The 20,418-nt window shown below is 27.9% G+C and overlaps 1 protein-coding gene across 1 annotated transcript; it reads right to left on the bottom strand.

Moving 5' to 3' along the window:
• Window positions 1-9,199: 9,199 nt before the first annotated feature.
• On the bottom strand, window positions 9,200-11,002 carry LOC106406797 (UDP-glucuronate 4-epimerase 5). Its single transcript, XM_013847530.3, has one exon. It carries the CDS (start codon window positions 10,831-10,833, stop codon window positions 9,529-9,531), a length of 1,305 nt encoding a protein of 434 aa, XP_013702984.1. The 5' UTR covers window positions 10,834-11,002; the 3' UTR covers window positions 9,200-9,528.
• Window positions 11,003-20,418: the final 9,416 nt, after the last annotated feature.

Raw genomic sequence — 20,418 nt, 5'->3', positions numbered from 1 at the left:
AAACTTTATCTCTTAGACCTCTCAATTGCGACTCTCTTATGCTTAACGAACACAATTTCATTGCGAGAGGAGAAAACTGAAATATGTATAAGTCTAAGTCATTATTTGTTAATAACTTAAGTAAAATTTGCCTAATAAACAGTTTAGATGGTCTAATAGTTGAAGAGTTTACTTCAAATGAAAACTATAATTCAAGTTTTTCATATCTATTTCAATTATATTTGGTTTTCTCACTGCAACAGAACAAAATGAACTATATATTTGTTTTGTTTTGCAGAATCGATACTATGCTGCCTTCTGGACGATGAAGAAGAAATGTGCAATAACAAGTTAACCAACATAAAAGTATCATATTTTGTTATCCTTTCAACCGAATTAAAGGAACTGACAAGACTGAAGAATAAATATTTCTCTATTGTGTTTATTCCCCTTTCTGAAAATGTTTCTTTAGAGTCATTAGCAAAGATAGCAAGAACTTTCAATAGGGAGTAGTATTATACTGGATGTTTTGTTTCTAGTCTGGTTCCTGAAACAACATCAAGTTTGAGAAATATAACCGTTGTTTGATGAAAAAGAAAGAAAAACTATCATATTCATTCTCGAATTATTTTTGGGTTGCATCTTCATTTTTATTTATTTTTGGATGAATACGACGGTCCAATATAAAACACTCAATTTGTGTTCTGTTGTTATGAACTCCTATCCGTTGTTTCTCAAAAGCCGTGGAAACATCTTTTATCCTTGAAAACTATACAACAAGAACGCTTTAGACTTAAAATAGAGTCCTACTATAAATCTACTGGTGGAAGTCGTTTTTTTAATTTTCGGACCCTTACTAGAAAGTTACATGTAATATTAGTTATACGCTGCTTAATGAATTAACCGATGCAATATTTAAATCATACCACCATCGGGTAATAGAACCAAACCAATGTTCTGACTGTCGATTAAATTAACACTGGACCGGTTATCTATTATTATAAGAATATATCTTACGTACAGACTTTGCTTAGACAAACATGTTTACTTCATTTCTTTACGTGAATCACAACAATTTCTTCTGTATTCGCTTTAGTTCATATCAATAATTGCATAACAACAAATTCAAGTTCATTCACATATTGTCCTTCTTCATAATACTAACCAGACAACCCGAAATCTAAACATACATTACACCTGCAAGTTTTGAACACTTACTTTCACTAGCATTAAGGACATCAGCAATGGTGATACTCAAGGCACAAATTCTTAGAAATAGTATTTGTGCTTATTTTTATTAATTTTTTGGAATTTTCTTTTTTTTTTTAAAACTAATCAATCGCGGACTGCCATGTGTCAGTGGGGCCTGCGAATAGTTAAGAGACTCAGCAAATTTAATCCTTAGCTAGAGAATTTAAGAGTTTTTGTTGGCACAAAAACATAAATGAAGTAGGGCCCACATAATTTTATAATAATTTTTTTTAAGGATTTATGCTAAGGATCATTGTTGTAAATGGTCTAAGAACATAATAATTTGAACCATATATTATAGATTATATTCATTCCAACATCTAATATATTAATTTAGGTTTTTATTTTCATCTACTATTAACAAAAGTCATAGCAGGACCACTTGAGAAATTAATTAATATGACATATTTGATTATTTACATTAATAATAAACCAATTATAATTTTTTTAACTATAACAAAATCTGCTGAGAATAAATCTAACAAAATCTTACTTAAAAATTTAAATATTTTATAAAATAACACATTAATTAATTTCATAATTAGTATTATAAATATTATCATAAATCAGTGTTAACTAAAATTTTATTAAAAACAATAAAATAAAATTATATACGATTTTAATAAATTTATAATTATATTATGTATTATATAAATAGAACTGCCATATGAGTTAAATATTAAAAAATTATATTAATTAGGTAAATTAACAAATTTTAAATTTTAAAATTTTAAATTTTCATTTAAATAAATTATCACTCATCATTAAAATTGGTTAAAATTCGTAAACTATATAATCTTTTATTAAAATAAATTTCTTAACATATGTTAAACTTTTATATCTATAACTATATGTTATCTTTTTTTTTGAAACTCTCAACAATATATTGTTTAAAATTAACTGTTTATATACAAAAATATAATAGTATAATAACCTTTAGTTCATATACTATTTAAAAAACATGTTACTATTAAACTTTGAAATTTTAGTAATTCATTTAAAATATTAATGAAAAATCAAATTTTAATCATAAATTTATTTTTTTATTTTAACTATAACAAAATATGTTGAGAAAAATTTAGAAAATATGACCTAAAATTCAAATGTTTTTTATAAAATAATATATTAATGTAGTAACAAAAAAAATCAAAATTCATGTAATCTTTCAAACTCAAAAATAGCTGTATAATTTTTCAAAATTTTCTTGACAAAATATAAAATTTTGAAAGTAAATATTCAAACTCAAAATGATAGTATTTTAAATTTTTCAAAAAGATAAAATCATAGATAATCAAGAATAACTTTTTGAAATACACCACGAAAAACAAACTACATATGTTGTAAAAATTAAAGCAATCTAATATTTTAAAATATAATTAAAAAAAAGAAGAAAATTTAATATCATACCATCCAAATTATTATATATCAATAAAAGTTACTAAAATAATATGATAGATGCTACTATGTATAAAAGTTTCTAAAATAATAGGGCAATATTATTTTAACAAAACAATGTTTTTGCTTATAAATTTCGTAAAATACTAAATTGATAGATGTTAGAATTATATTTTTTAAACACAACATATAAATATAAATTATGTTAAACATATTTATTTTCTACGATAAAAATAAATTTATAATGTATTATATGCAAAATATATAGATTATCTTAAACATATTTCTTTTCTATAATATAAATAAATTTAAAATGTATTATATGCAAAATATATAGATTAAAGGAAAAACATATTTTGAAGTAAGTTCTCTATTTGATTATTTTAGATTATTATTTTATTTTAGTTAACTTCAAAATTTATTAGTAAGTAATAACATTAATAACAAAGTAAAATGTATTAGACATATCACTACATATTAATATTGCTGGTTAATAAATATAAACAATAATATTATAGAATTACATAATATATAGCACTAAAATAAAAATTATATATTTAAAACATTTTTAATAATATGAAATACATTTATAGAATGAAAATATTATCCGCACGGACGTGCGGGTTAAAATCTATTAGACATATCACTACATATTAACATTACATCTTTTATCCTTGAAAACTATACAACAAGAACGCTTTAGACTTTACTTTAGCGGTCCTGAATATATACATAACTTTACTTTAGTGTCTTGATTTAGGAATATATACACGCATATCTTTAAAGGGTTTTCACTTTAGAGGTAAAAAAAAAAAAAGTCAGCAGACTGAGTGGATTTTGGATGCTACTTCCTTACGATGCCATTTAGACTGTTACCATCCTCTGAACATGATATCAAACACACACAAAAATTACATCCATTTCAATGAATGAGGATAACAAGAGTATGACACTAGAACAATGTGTAAAGTATCTATCTATAAAACGAAGAAGCGTATGGAACAATCTGTACCGAACTCTCAATGGACAGTAGTCCCAGTGCAGTAACCTGAGTTTACGAGGAAGACAATTTAGACCTAGACGGAAGTTCAGCTTATCCCATTACATGATATGTCTAATACATTTTAATATGTAATGTTATTAATGCAAAATATATAGATTAAAGGAAAAACATATTTTTATTTTAGTGCTATATATTATGTAATTCTATAATATTATTGTTTATATTTATTAACCGGCAATATTAATATGTAGTGATATGTCTAATAGATTTTAACCCGCACGTCCGTGCGGATAATATTTTCATTCTATAAATGTATTTCATATTATTAAAAATGTTTTAAATATATAATTTTTATTTTAGTGCTATATATTATGTAATTCTATAATATTATTGTTTATATTTATTAACCGGCAATATTAATATGTAGTGATATGTCTAATACATTTTACTTTGTTATTAATGTTATTACTTACTAATAAATTTTGAAGTTAACTAAAATAAAATAATAATCTAAAATAATCAAATAGAGAACTTACTTCAAAATATGTTTTTCCTTTAATCTATATATTTTGCATATAATACATTTTAAATTTATTTATATTATAGAAAAGAAATATGTTTAAGATAATCTATATATTTTGCATATAATACATTATAAATTTATTTTTATCGTAGAAAATAAATATGTTTAACATAATTTATATTTATATGTTGTGTTTAAAAAATATAATTCTAAGATCTATCAATTTAGTATTTTACGAAATTTATAAGCAAAAACATTGTTTTGTTAAAATAATATAGCCCTATTATTTTAGAAACTTTTATACATAGTAGCATCTATCATATTATTTTAGTAAATTTTATTGATATATAATAATTTGGATGGTATGATATTAAATTTTCTTCTTTTTTAATTATATTTTAAAATATTAGATTGCTTTAATTTTTACAACATATGTAGTTTGTTTTTCGTGGTGTATTTCAAAAAGTTATTCTTGATTATCTATGATTTTATCTTTTTAAAAAATTTAAAATACTATCATTTTGAGTTTGAATATTTACTTTCAAAATTTTATATTTTGTCAAGAAAATTTTGAAAAATTATACAGCTATTTTTGAGTTTGAAAGATTACATGAATTTTGATTTTTTTTGTTACTACATTAATATATTATTTTATAAAATATATTTGAATTTTAGGTCATATTTTCTAAATTTTTCTCAACATATTTTGTTATAATTAAAATAAAAAAATAAATTTATGATTAAAATTAGATTTTTCATTAATATTTTAAATGAATTACTAAAATTTCAAAGTTTAATAGTAACATGTTTTTTAAATAGTATATGAACTAAAGGTTATTATACTATTATATTTTTGTATATAAACAGTTAATTTTAAACAATATATTGTTGAGAGTTTCAAAAAAAAAGATAACATATAGTTATAGATATAAAAGTTTAACATATGTTAAGAAATTTATTTTAATAAAAGATTATATAGTTTACGAATTTTAACCAATTTTAATGATGAGTGATAATTTATTTAAATGAAAATTTAAAATTTGTTAATTTACCTAATTAATATAATATTTTAATATTTAACTCATATGGCAGTTCTATTTATATAATACATAATATAATTATAAATTTATTAAAATCGTATATAATTTTATTTTATTGTTTTTAATAAAATTTTAGTTAACACTGATTTATGATAATATTTATAATACTAATTATGAAATTAATTAATGTGTTATTTTATAAAATATTGAAATTTTTAAGTAAGATTTTGTTAGATTTATTCTCAGCAGATTTTGTTATAGTTAAAAAAATTATAATTGGTTTATTATTAATGTAAATAATCAAATATGTCATATTAATTAATTTCTCAAGTGGTCCTGCTATGACTTTTGTTAATAGTAGATGAAAATAGGAACCTAAATTAATATATTAGATGTTGGAATGAATATAATCTATAATATATGGTTCAAATTATTATGTTCTTAGACCATTTACAACAATGATCCTTAGCATAAATCCTTAAAAAAAATTATTATAAAATTATGTGGGCCCTACTTCATTTATGTTTTTGTGCCAACAAAAACTCTTAAATTCTCTAGCTAAGGATTAAATTTGCTGAGTCTCTTAACTATTTGCAGGCCCCACTGACACATGGCAGTCCGCGATTGATTAGTTTTTAAAAAAAAAAGAAAATTCCAAAAAATTAATAAAAATAAGCACAAATACTATTTCTAAGAATTTGTGCCTTGAGTATCACCATTGCTGATGTCTTTAATGCTAGTGAAAGTAAGTGTTCAAAACTTGCAGGTGTAATGTATGTTTAGATTTCGGGTTGTCTAGTTAGTATTATGAAGAAGGACAATATGTGAATGAACTTGAATTTGTTGTTATGCAATTATTGATATGAACTAAAGCGAATACAGAAGAAATTGTTGTGATTCACGTAAAGAAATGAAGTAAACATGTTTGTCTAAGCAAAGTCTGTACGTAAGATATATTCTTATAATAATAGATAACCGGTCCAGTGTTAATTTAATCGACAGTCAGAACATTGGTTTGGTTCTATTACCCGATGGTGGTATGATTTAAATATTGCATCGGTTAATTCATTAAGCAGCGTATAACTAATATTACATGTAACTTTCTAGTAAGGGTCCGAAAATTAAAAAACGACTTCCACCAGTAGATTTATAGTAGGACTCTATTTTAATAGAGTAGATTAACATACGTTTTCTTCATTTTTATTTCATTTCGATTTAATTTTTCGTTTTAATTCGGTAAGGACGCGGTTTGGAACGCCGATAATCATGCCCTTATATTTTAAAAAGCGATCCCATAAAAGTTATAATTCATAAATATAACCAAACAACGGACCTAAAAATAAATTTGTATCACTGTCTCAAAATTCTATTCATTATTTATTCGTTTAATAAAATCGTTTTCATTCCATGCTGATTTTTTAAATACTTCATAAATTAATATATATTTATATAAAATAGTTTTTTCACGGGCAGGCCAACCCTCGGTGTTTATAATTGATACATATGTTGTTAGCTGTTAGAAATAAATTATGGCTAATTAATAAATGACTGATTAGATGGTACAAAATAGATTTCTTTAATTTTTACATGGTTTAGTAAACAATACAGCTGATACATTTCTATGATACATAATTAATTAGTTGATGCATGGATTGTTACATGATATGTTAGTAGATACGTGAATTGTTATCTGATACGTGATTTCTTAGCTGATATATGATTTGATACCAAATAATAAATATTCATTTTTAAGTGTAGTATTGATTTTTTTTAGTGTTGATAATATTTTTGTTCGTTTTTTCCCAAGTGTTATGTATTTCCTAAAGAATCGTCATTTTCTTATCCAACTAACATGAAAATTAACCCATAACAATTAAGTTATCTTCTTAGTATATTAATAAACCAGTGTATGTTGTTATTATGTGGATTGAGGTGATATTAAAACTAGAGCGGAAAATGACGATGATTAAAAGATTCATAAATGAAATTGGTTAAAGTGGATTTGAGGAGTTTATTGTAACAATGAAATTCATTGCAAGGATTAAAATATGAGAGTTTATGTGGAGGATCCAACATATATGCAGGTTGAGAAGAAGTGAGTGAAATTATTACAGTTGATATGAATGTTGAATTTTTGTGGAAGATTCGACATCGGCGAAACTAGAATAAAAATTTGTTTGAATTTGAGATGGAGAAGAAGATATGAAGAAGAAGGTATAGGCAATTTTGGCATTTCAAGGCACAAAAAGTACAATAATTTATTTTTACATCTTGTCAGGTGTATATATTAATAAACCAGTGTCTACTGTTATGATTTGGATTGAGGTGATATTAAGATTAGAGTGGAAAATGACGGTGATTAAGAGATTCATAAATGAAATTGGTTAAAGTGGATTTGAGGAGTTGATTGTAATAATGAAATTCATTGCAAGGATTATAATCTGGGAGTTTCTGTGGAGGATCCAACATATATGCAGATTGAGAAGAAGTGAGTAAAAATTATTCCAGATGATATGAGCGTTGAATTTTTGTGGAAGATCCTACATCAGCAAAACTAGAATAAAATAAAATGTATGAATTTGAGATGGAGAAGAAGATTAATGAAGAAGGAGAAGAAGAAGATAGGGCAATATTGGCATTTCAAGGCACAAAATGTATAACAATTTACCTTTACGTCTTGTCAAGTGTGAGACTCTAATTTTAGCCTCCGATTGATGTATTACGCTAAATCTCCCTTAATATTTTAGGGTCCAAAATTTCTGAAAATTTACAAAATAGAATCCAAAATTTCACAAAAATAAGTAATACACCATACTTTGTTTCTGTTTTATATATCATTGCACAAGGCCCAAACAATTTTTAAGCCGGATATGCATATATTAAAATATTGTTAGAAAATAAATGATTAAATAAGATTGAAAATCATAATATATGTATTTTAAGTACATTATAACTTAAAAAAACCTAAAAAATAGAAATATAACTTTGATGATTTTAGTAAAACTACAAATTTAGGTAATTTTTTTTTGAGTTTTTTCCTATTCGTACAAAAAAGAAAAATTCTAACTCAATTTCCTAAATTTTTTCCACCAAAATTCCAAAATATCACACCCCGCCAAACTAACCTAACATTCTATGTAAACCATATATTTGAGTTTTCCCCCATTTCTTCTGTTTTCCTAATCCCTTATCCCCTTTCCTCTCATCCATTTTCTTCTTTTGTAATCTTTTTTCGCCTAATGAGTCAAATTCCGGGTTATTCCCACATGAGTGGGACATATGGTTGCCAAACAAGAGTAAAAACTTTGAGAATACCTAATATGTGTTGGTGCAGTGACGAGAAAATAAGTTTTTGCGGTTTTTACGAAAATGTGATTTTTTAGTTTTCGTGGGATAATGCAAATTTTCAATTTTAGTGGAATATGGGGGTTTTGTAGCTTTTTGAGAAAATATATAATGATTATTTGTTTATCTAAACATTGTTCTAAATATTTTATATGCATAAGAGTTTTTGTACAGGTTCATTTCTATCCATATGGATCCAATATATTCACTTGGATGAGTCATTTGGATAAGTTCCATTTTAGGTTAAGATTTTAAAATTCATTTGGACGGATCATTTGGATTGTTCTCATTTTAACACAAAACAAAACATTAGTTATCATCTCTATATAAATGCTCTATTTGGATGGACATCAATGTTGAAGAAGCTGGAATAGACTTATGATTCTGCTTTGGAGATGGCGAGAGGTTCTTCATGCGGCGTTTAGAGTTGCGAGTTTGATTCTGATGATGATGAGAGTGTGAATGGAACAGATGTGGAATCAGTGGAGATCAGAGATGGATAATGAAGATGGTGTTAGATCTTCAAGGCCTTCTCGATAAAGATGAATCAGTAGAAGGCTATGAAAATCATTCATGGTGATTAACAGTGTACAGACTTCAGGCTAGAGAACAATCTTGTGAATCTATAGGCATATAACATTATAAAGATAGGCAATTCACAAGAAACAAGTTAACAAACATAATAGATTGATTTACTTTACTACAGAGTGCATATGCATGAAACTCTCAAAGCTGATTTATTCTTCGGATATTGAGACAATTAAGTTTCCAAAACACACCTAAAGTCCTGAAGCTGTACATTGCTCAAAATCTACTAGCAAACAAATGAAGAAAAATCTACCAATACAGAACCAATGCAAAATACGTAGGTAGCTTTTATGTTGAGATAACCAAATGTTTGTCCATTAAAAGTAGAGCCAATCTTCCTCAGCGATGCAAGGACTCGAAGTTCAACCATAAACTGAGACCATGACTTGAGAGTGAGAGAGAGCTCACCAAGAACTCTTCTTCTTGGAGTAAAACCCCATATACCATTTCACAAACTTCTTCAAACCCGTCTCAAGATCAACCGCAGGTTTATACCCAATCTCACTCTGCGCCAACGTGATGTTCGCATGAGTGAACTCCACATCCCCATTCCTGGGCAAAGGCATGACCTTTTTCTTAGCCTTCATCTTCAACAGCTTCTCCAATATCTTCACAAGCTTAGTAACAGGAACAGGCGAAGTATTCCCCAGATTGTAAATCCTAAACATAGCAGGACCTTTCTTCTTGCCACCACTACCAGTACTCTTCTCAGCAGTATCCAACGCACCTAAACAGCCTTTCACAATATCATCAATGTAAGTGAAGTCCCTAGCGACACTACCTTTATCAGGAGACTCGAACACCGTAATCGTCTTCCCTTTGAGTATATCCTTAGTGAAGAAGAAGTAGGCCATGTCTGGTCTCCCCCAAGGCCCGTAAACCGTGAAGAATCTCAAACCGGTTAGCGATAAACCGTAGATGTGATTGTAAGTATGAGCTATCCCTTCACCTGCTTTCTTGGTGGCCGCGTATAAGCTCGCGGGGTGGTCCGTACGGTCTTTCTCCGAGAAGGGCACTTTCTTGTTGAGACCGTAAACAGAGCTAGAAGAAGCCCAGACAACCGCAGGCTGAGGATTCGCAGCTTTCGAGACTTCGAGCAGATTCACGAACCCAGCGATGTTGCTGCTCACATACGATCCAGGGTTCTGCATCGCGTAACGGACACCCGCTTGAGCGGCGAGATGCATCACGTGCGTGAAGAGGACGACGTCGTAGAGCTTCTTGAGCAAAACGGCGTCGTTAATGTCTCCCTCCACGACGAAGACTCCCGATCTCTCCAGAAGCCCTTGCCTCGCTCGCTTCAGCTTCGGATCGTAGTACCGGTTGAAATTGTCGAGGCCCAGGACCCCGTCGCCGCGTCTCCGCAGCGCGATCGAGACGTGGGTTCCGACGAATCCGGCGGCGCCGGTGACGAGAACGGTTAAACCGCCGCGGGACCTGGGATGGGCGGATTTGCGGACTTGTTTCTCCCACTGAGAGCCGCCGTATTTAGCGGCGGAGGAGAGGGAAGAGTCGTTGAGGCTGCGGCGGGAAGGGGTGGGGGGAGGGGATAAGAGGAGGTAGAAGAGGAAGAGAGCGAGGAAGAGAGAGGCCCAGAGCGTGGGTTTCGAGAGGCGGAGGTAACGGTGGTGGTGGAGGATCCCGTACGGGAGGGCTTTATCGGTTTTGTACTTGCCCGGAGTGGAAGGAAGATCGTCAAGGTGAGACATTTCCGCCGGCGAATCGATTAGGGTTGGTAGAGAGAGCAAAGATGGAGGAGCAAGTCAATATGAGGATTTTCCGGGAAAGAAGAAGGAAGAGACTTCTTTTACTTGTACTTACTTCTCTCTCTCTCTCTCTCTCTATGTGCCTTTATTCATAATTGATTTATCTATGATCCCTTAAAACTATATATATATATTTTTGGTTAAATCTTCAAGTCATGGTAATTTAGCTGTCAGAGATTATATTGGATTTAATCCTGTATCTTGATTACCTTTCAAGGCTAATGATTTTAATGTGTTCTTAGATCTGGATATTCCGTTCGGATCACTATCTCAATTCTGAGTATTTCAATACTATAACTTAATTGGGTATTTTAGAATTTTGGTTTGGGTTTGGTTACATCTATATTTAGGTTGGATTTGGATACGCAATTGCATACCCAATTACATTCTGTAATCAATCATGCATGTACGTTTATTTTTAAACAATCACAAGGGTTACTGTACGCTATATGTGTATTAGGAAACTATTGATCTGTGATAAAGAAAAACTTTTCATATATGACACTAACAGGCACGACTGGTTTTCAAAATAACACCCGCGAACACAGTTTTTGCTGTTGATAACGGTTGTTAAGATTTTGAAACAATCACAAGAGTTACTATACGCTATATGTGTATTAGGAAACTATTGATCTGTGACAAAGAAAAACATTTCATATATGACACTAATATGCTAGGAAATTGTCGACAAAACACGATTAGTATGCACAGTACTTTGCATAATATGGATCTACTCTATTAAAAAACTTAAAATTTAATATCTGTCGTCGTAAAGTAGTGTCCGCGAAGCTTTCGGGAAGAGAATATATATATCTTAAATCCCGTACAAAATCTTTTAAAAGTTTTTATAATCAAAATAGCCCATAAAATGATCAAAATAATATTTATTAAAATTAAAAAACCAAAGTACCTTTAATAAATATTTCATTTAATAGAATTAATTTTTAAAAATTTATAAAAATATTATTGTTTTAAATTTATATTATAAATCTTACATTCTAATCTAAAACCCTAAACTCATTCCCCAACAACTAATTCCTAATTATATATCAATTAACTTTAGGGGGTATATGTGTTTTTAAACTCTTTAATAGAATTGTTTTAGTCACTTTTCGCCTTAGAGATTTTTTATGACAAAAAAGTTTTAAAAATATTATAGGAAATTTCTCATATATAATTTTGGAATTTTCATTTACTTTTATTTATTTCCCAATGGAGATGTCATTTACTTTTATTTATTTGCCAACAGACTTGAATTTAATTTAGTATTTTAAAGTATTAAGACATAATGAGTTTTAATTAATTGTTGAATGAACCAAATTTTGATATATTTTTAATTAAATAGCTTTAGAGTTAAAATGTAAATATATATTTTATATTCTCCCAAAATCTACGACAATAAACTTAATCACAATAAATCTTCTAAAAATTTAATATTTATTATCTTTTAATAACTTTACTTTTTAAATACATTATAAAATCATAAGTGCAGTAAAATTTTAAATTTTAAACTCATATTCAAAAAAATATATATTTGTTTTTACTATAACTCACTCTAAATCATAGATTAAATACATTATCTTTAAATATTTGAAAACATTCAGTGGGGATTTGTCTTATTCCATAAACTAGATGGTCATTGTATTTGTTGATACGTAATCATCTACTTTTAATGACTAGTATGGGGTCGCGAATGGTTGTAAGTAGATGCTCTAGATAGGTAAAAATAATATACAATCATATATGCACTAATCAAACTATTTTTATTTTTTAAAATTACATCCAAAAAACCTCAAAAGATAAAAAGCAATTGTAAAAGCTTTATTTATATAGTAAAAATAGTGCATTACAAGTTTCTTGCAAAAAAAAAACTACAACAAAAAGATCTACACCTTAAATTCTACGACTAAAAATATAAAGATATAACTTATTCTAATAAGACCCTATATTACTAAATAGGGACAATGTGTCAAATATACCCAAAGATGGACTAAATTGGCAAACTACCCATAGATGTGGATAACTAAAAAAAGAGTAACATTTTGATATTGTGCGGACGAAAAAGCCTTTCAGCTTTATCGAAAACATGTAACTCTAAATTTAGCGGGTATACATTATGTTAACTGAACACTAAGAGATATTTATCAGCTAAATATTTATATATCAGATAACAAACGACTAACAAATCATATATCGGTGAATGACACAATTAATAGCTAATCAGTTATCTATCAAATAGCCCTAAATCTATTTGTAACAGCTAACACTTTATGTATCGATTACGAATCCATTAAATATAAATAATAGCAAATAAGTAATGAAATAGCTGCTAACGCGCATGTTATCTAAATAAAAGAATGTAGATTTCAAGATTTGAAATTGGAAACAATGGATCTAGTGTGAGATAATAACATTAGCATTATGAGTGTCAAAAGAATCAGAGTAAAAAAAAAAGATTTATGATGAAGAAAGAGAGCATAAAAACGACATGTGCGAGAGATAAAGGGATTAGAAGATAGGGAAGAGAGAGAGAGAGAGAGAGAGAGAGAGAGAGAGAGAGAGAGAGAGAGAGAGAGAGAGAGAGAGAGAGAGAGAGAGAGAGAGAGAGAGAGAGAGAGAGAGAGAGAGGGACACCTTAGCCTGTAGGAATAAAATGGTGAGACAAAATAGTTTCCTTTTTCTAAGGGTAGATGACAAAATATGTATGTGTTTGGGTATATTCACGCCAATTTCTCTACTAAATAACTAGAAAAAGTCATTTAATACTCAATCTGTATTTTCTTTAGGAAACTAAGTTTATCAATACTATTAAAACTAAAGTACAGTTTGAACCTAACTTGGTCTACCATACCAATTTAGACACTTATATAAACTATGCATCATAACATATCACCTAAAATTTCAATTACTTAACTGATTTGATTAAATATATTTCATATAATTTTGTTGAAATTTGATGTTTATTGATCAGCAAAAGCTTATTTACAAAATATAATACATACGGAATACTAAAAATAGAACTCCTTTAGAAAACTCATCTCTTATGTTATTTCAAACCATCTTCTCAAAATAATTTCAAGCATACGAAGAGACAAGTATCCAAGAAATAGGATCCTGTTTTTTTACTGCTTTCACAATAAGCTCAGATACCTGCAATTCTAAAGTCTAACAGTACGCTCCCTTCATAGAAAATAAATTGTGGTTTGGAAGACCATACGAATGAGAGTGGAGCTGATAAGTTTTCTCCCACCATTCAATATAGACTCCAAAGTACTTGCCCAATCCAGACTGGCTCTATTTTGCAGCCGACCGCCACCCACTGTCTTGTCAGGTTCGCTACACAGCATAGACCCCTTAATTTAGCCCCTAAGTACACATTATATCACCTGTTGAGAGATAATTTCATATCGCTAGACTATCTCCAATGGTTTACCCTATTTTTCACTCTTAAATATAGTAATTTTATAATAGAGTTGTTATATACTCCAACAGTACTCTATTTTATAGTGGAGAATGCATTTTTTTAGTTCTGGCCGAAAAATGTATATGCAAAAAACGAAATTTACAGTTTGAAAATAATATTTTGATTTTAAAAGATCATTTTTGTCATTTATTTTTTTGGACTGAACTAGATGCATCTGCATCCAGATGCACCATCAAGACTCATCTTCATTTGGGTGAGAATTTGAGATGAGTTTTTAAAAATTCAGCTGGGTGATCCATCTGGATGTAGCATTCTAATGCACAAAACGAACATCAATTTGCCTCTTCACCCAGATGGATCACTTGGGTGAGCAACGAACAACACCATTAACAAAAAAAAAACAACTTATTCTAAATATAGAATAAACCTATTTTCCTCTATTATAGAGTGAAAAATAGAACACCAGTGGAGTATTTTTATTCCAAACTCTCTTTTAGAGTGGAAAATAGAGTATAGTTGAAGATGCAAACCATGAAATGAAATAGTAGCATGGTACTGCCTTAACAAACAAGATCAGCCTATCACATTCCACTCGATCGAGGTTTCCTGCGTCTAATTTGTTTCCATGTTTTGAAGGCAGAGAAAGTATTGCAATATTCATTAACTGAGTGATGCCACAATACATTATCCCTACTCTCTCCATCGCTTTGCTGCGTAAATGCAAGAATCTTGTCACACAGTGTTGGAAATTTCCTACTACGAGAACACAGTGTTCTCCACCGAATATTTCCCACAGCATCGGCCACTGTCGCTTTATGCGGCAGTCCCATGAGAGTAGTACCTGCCGGACCTTTAGTGTCTATTAGAGAATTCATTTGTAACAAGTTATTATACCAGAAAATTTGTTTTTACCATCATGAACCTCAATACATAAAAACTTGTAAGCTTGGTCACGAATCTTTAGAAGTTTCTCCATATCCAAGAACCCTTGCCCCCACTCCTAACACTCTGAACCAGTAATATTTCAATATTTTAAATTAAAAAGAACTAAAAATATTCATTCAAATATTTCTAAGATTATAAATTAATATAATCTTACTCTATCTTAAAAAAAATACAAAAATGTAGTGTTTAAAAAATATTAGACCTCTACAAATATCTAAATAATTAAATAATTTGGTAATTATTATAAATTAATATTACTTTAATTTTGAATTATATACACAATATAAAATTTAAAATAATATTCATAAAAATTTATAGGATTGTTAAATATTAAATTATATGATAAAATAATTATTATATAATATAGAGGAACGAGTTACAATTATATTTCAAATATTAAATTATATGATATACGCATAAAATAACAAAACAATTCCTATATTTTACAATATATTTCAAATTAATAATATTATAAAATTAAATATTAAATCAAAGAAAATTAATTATAATTTTTAAAATTAAAATATGAAACTTTTTAAAATTTAAGATATTAAAATTTTGTAAATAGTTATTTACTCAATAATAATAAAAATATTTAAAATCAACTCATATTTGTATTATTATATAATATAGAGGAACAAGTTACGATTGATATTTTTATAATTTTAAAGTTTTATGAGTTATTTCACCAATCATACAAAATATTAATAACAAATGAGACGATTTAACACACATTACTCATTTATATAACAATTTTATAAACCAAAATTCGACTATTGAGAAACATGTTAAAGGATGTATTATTCCATTTTAATTTGTTAAAAATAAACTAAAAATGCAAGAAACATCAAATGTATGAATTATTCTAATTTGAATCTATGATTATTATATAGTTTTATTTATATAAAATTTTAATTTAACTATATAATATTAAAACCCCAAATGAAATTTTATATGATTGTATGTTATTACGTGTTCAACAAAAAAGACTATATGTTATTCCGTAAAAATAGAACAAATCAATGAAATAAGAACTAAAATTACAACAATTTCTTTATCAGAGGTAAATTTAAGAAATTGTTTTATGATATCACGTTCTAGTATGGGTTAGATAATAGAATAAATTATTACTTTTTTTGCAATTTGTATTAAAAATTACTATTAAAAAATCTAAATTATGAATAAATTAACATCTCAAGTTAGTATTTTTGCTTTGTTTTATAAATATAAGACTGAAATATAAACTTATACACATGTAATAAAACTAAGAAAATGATATTTATCATAAATTATTTTTAGAAATTTTAAATATTTTAATTAAGAAAATCTTTATATAATAGTGATTATAATATTTCTTAAAATTCAAACTTAACTTAAAAACTTTTTTTAAATAAATAATATACACACATTTAAATAAAATATTATAAAACTTAAAATACATAAATTGTGGATATAATCCCTATAATTTTCACTAAATATAATTTTGTAAACAATTATAATTCAGTTTTGATAGCGCAAATGAAAATCTAGTAATAAACTAAAATGTGCTTTATATTTGGTTCATGAATGTTATATCTCACCTAACTAATATTGTTAACACTGGAAGAAAATCCATGCCATAAAAAATAGTAAAACCTTTAATTGACATTCATCTGATACAAATGTTATAGTACCATATAATAATCTTTGCAAATTTGTAATAACCAAATCAAAATCCATCAGACTTATCGACATTCTGGAGAAAATCAATGTACTACAATATCATAGTTTGTGATTGTTATATTATTCAATATTATTTGCAAATAAATACAAAGATGAGTGAGTGTAAAAAGAAAAGGAAATGTGACTTCTTTTTAAATCCAAGCTAAATAGAATTCTCTAATAACAGTTAAAATACACATGAAAACTTTAACATAATTTACTAACCTAACCAGATTTCTCATGATTCACTTCCAAAGCTTCAGTTGCACGCATAAATTTATGTCATATAGTCACAAAAAATTGCATCGGAAAACTTAACATAAAGTGTGGATGTGAGATAGCATTTTGATGTTAACTTCTGAAATTTTTAATAGTATGAATTCAAATTCGCTTGTTTGGTTATGGTTTTCTGGATAAAATCCTCAATTGATTATTATCTTATAATTTTAATTATACTATCAAAAATCAGTGGCGTATCTAGAAAATAAATACAGTAAGACAAAATAAAAATACAATTAATTAAAGTGAAAATTAATATTTCATTAATTTGCAACGATTTTCTTATAACAAATATGATAAAAATCTCTTATAAAACAACTCTACTCTCATTCATCATTTCAAGTAAAGCAATCAAACAACTCTACATTTTTTTTTTCATTTGAAACTGAATCAAACAACTCTCTTTCAATAAAGCAATCACACAATCATTTAGAAACTGATGTCCAATTTCATTTGGTGCAGATGTATTCACTAATTTCATTGCTAAAAACACACATTTCAACAAAAATATTCTAATCAAACTCATCGACAAGAATGTTCGAAACAAGCTTAGCACTCTCACGGCAAAGGAGAGAATAAATATGAGAACATCCTTTAGTATTGGTTCAGTAGTATATAGTTTTTCTCAGTAAAACTTAGTTTCTTTTTCAAACAATGTTGCACTTGATGTACCAAAATGTTTTTTGATGAATATAATTTAACATTCATTCAATAAAAAAAACACATTTCAACATTTGTAGTGGCAACCGGTAAAATTAGAACTAATTTCAAAAGCATGTAAACAAAAACAAATGTGCAAGATGCTTTGAGTTTTCACCATCAAACAAAAAGGTCTCCAAGATTCTCTACATTATTGCACCAAAATATCCTTGTCAAACCCATGGAATGAACAAATTTGGCTTAAAGAAGCCATCAAAAAAGTAGATCAATCGTTACTTCTAAAAGCCAATCGTTAAACTCTTGAATAGGCAAATTTAAAACTGTGCAAAAGTAATTGACTTTATAATAATGCATATGGGTTATGTTGGTCTCTTTCTTGACTTCTTAAAATCAACAAAATCTTCTTTCATGATGTGAATTTAAACATTATGTTTTTACAAAAAAGAGCAATTTTAACCATAAAAATTCTTAACCATCATCTCTATGCTTCTGCAGCTCTAGGTTAGTGGATTTTACCAGTAACATAGCATTCAAAATATCTTGATCTTTCTTTGCATTACCAGTGACATAGCATTCAAAATATATTGATCTTTTTTTTTGCAAAGCCAATGAAAAATTCGTAGTGAGTCACAAAGTAAGGAACATATGATGCAAATAGAACACATAATCAAATGTGTGAAAGAATTTGAGAAGATCACATGCTTGACGTTTCTGTAAGTCTTCTAAACCTTCATCTTGGATATACTCAAGAACTTTAATTGTAGTAGAAAATAATTTTTCTAACCTCAACTATGTTTTGTGATGAGAACTTCAACTAGTATTTATAGGTCTTCTGATACACTCAAATTGCCATAAGGAGTGATTATACTCTTTCAAATAAGATGTTCAGTTGTACTTTAGGGATCGAATCCACAAGAAGCGTGGGCACACAATAATTCAATACAGTCGCGATTAAGCTAGGTAATAAATATGAAAGCAATAAATAGCAGTAAATAAAAGTGAACAAGGCAGTTGTTCAGTAGATTGATGAGTTGTTTGATGAAATGAGGGTTGCTAAACTTAGGGTTTCAGGCAATCAAGATTATAGAGATATATAATGCAACGGTATTTCAGAGATACCGCAAGCTGATTTCCTCAATCGATGACATATAAATACAAGGTAAAATCGTGATTATTTCTCATTGATACCGCCGCCTTCAATTATGAATCATATTTCATTTTCAATTCTCAATAATAAGAATGTTCTTGCGAATGTTCAATTTTGTTAGATGTTTATGTTAGCCGATATTTTTTATTTTGTTAACATTTATGTTACCTGATATTAACTCAGTTACTCAAAAATAATAAAATTTATAGTGGATCTTCACTTTTATCGGTTCTTATATTTTCTACTCTTTAGAAATACATATCTTGTTAGTTGTTATAACATTGCACCGCTAATTGATAAATGGTTGGTAAAATTTTATTAAATACTTGTCATTATTCGATACATGGTTTGTTACCTGATAAATATTTTGATAAATGGTTTGTCAGCTTATACTTGTTTGATACATTGTTTGTTAGCTGATAAACTGGTTGATAAATAGTTTTTTGGCTTAATACATTGTTTGATAAATAGTCTTTTTATCTGATAAATATTTGTTATCTCGTATATGTTTTGTTAGCTAATACATAGTTTGATACCACAAAATTGATAAATGGTTGATGTGATGTTACAAAAGACTCATCGGTAATTAATACATGGTTCATGTAGTTGATAAATGGTTTGTCAACTTGTACATTGTGTGATACTTGATTTGTTAGCTGACAAATGGGTTGATACATGGTTTGTCAGTTAATACTTTTTTGATAAATCGTTTATTATCTGATAAATAATTTGTTACTTGATACATGTTTTGTTAGCGGGTATATAGTTTGATATCAAAGAATGATAAATGGTTAGTATGGTGTTACAAAATATTTGTCATTAATTAATACATGGTTTGTGTAGTTGATAAATGGTTTGTCAACTTATACATTGTTTGATACTCCCTCTGTTTCTTAATGTTTCATATTCTAGATTTTTCATACATTTTAATAAAACACATTAAATTTGTATAATTTTTTGTGTTTATTTTTGTTCCATAATTTTAAGCCAATAAAAATTTAGTAAATGCAATTAAGTTTTTTGAAATTTGCAATTAATTAATAAAACATGTCTTGAAAATGTAAAAAATAAATTTTTTAAAACAATTTTTTTTTCTAAAATATGTAATATTAAGGAACAGAGGGAGTACTTGATTTCTTAGCTGACAAATGGGTTGATACATGGTTTGTGAGTTAATATGTTGTATGTGGTACATGTTTAGTTAGCTAATGCATAGTTTGATGCCTAAAAATGATTAAGGGAGAAGATTCAAACATTTGAAATATGGTAACGAGGACGAGATAAAGAGGAGGAGGAGATCAACGGAGGTTTGGGGCTGAAAAAAATTGAGGTTTTGAATAGAATCTTCAGTATTTAAAATATTTATTGAAAA

The sequence above is a fragment of the Brassica napus genome, chromosome A9 (genome assembly GCF_020379485.1).
Source record: "Brassica napus cultivar Da-Ae chromosome A9, Da-Ae, whole genome shotgun sequence".
Lineage (NCBI taxonomy): Eukaryota > Viridiplantae > Streptophyta > Magnoliopsida > Brassicales > Brassicaceae > Brassica > Brassica napus.
This window is presented reverse-complemented; position numbering and strand designations above follow the sequence as displayed.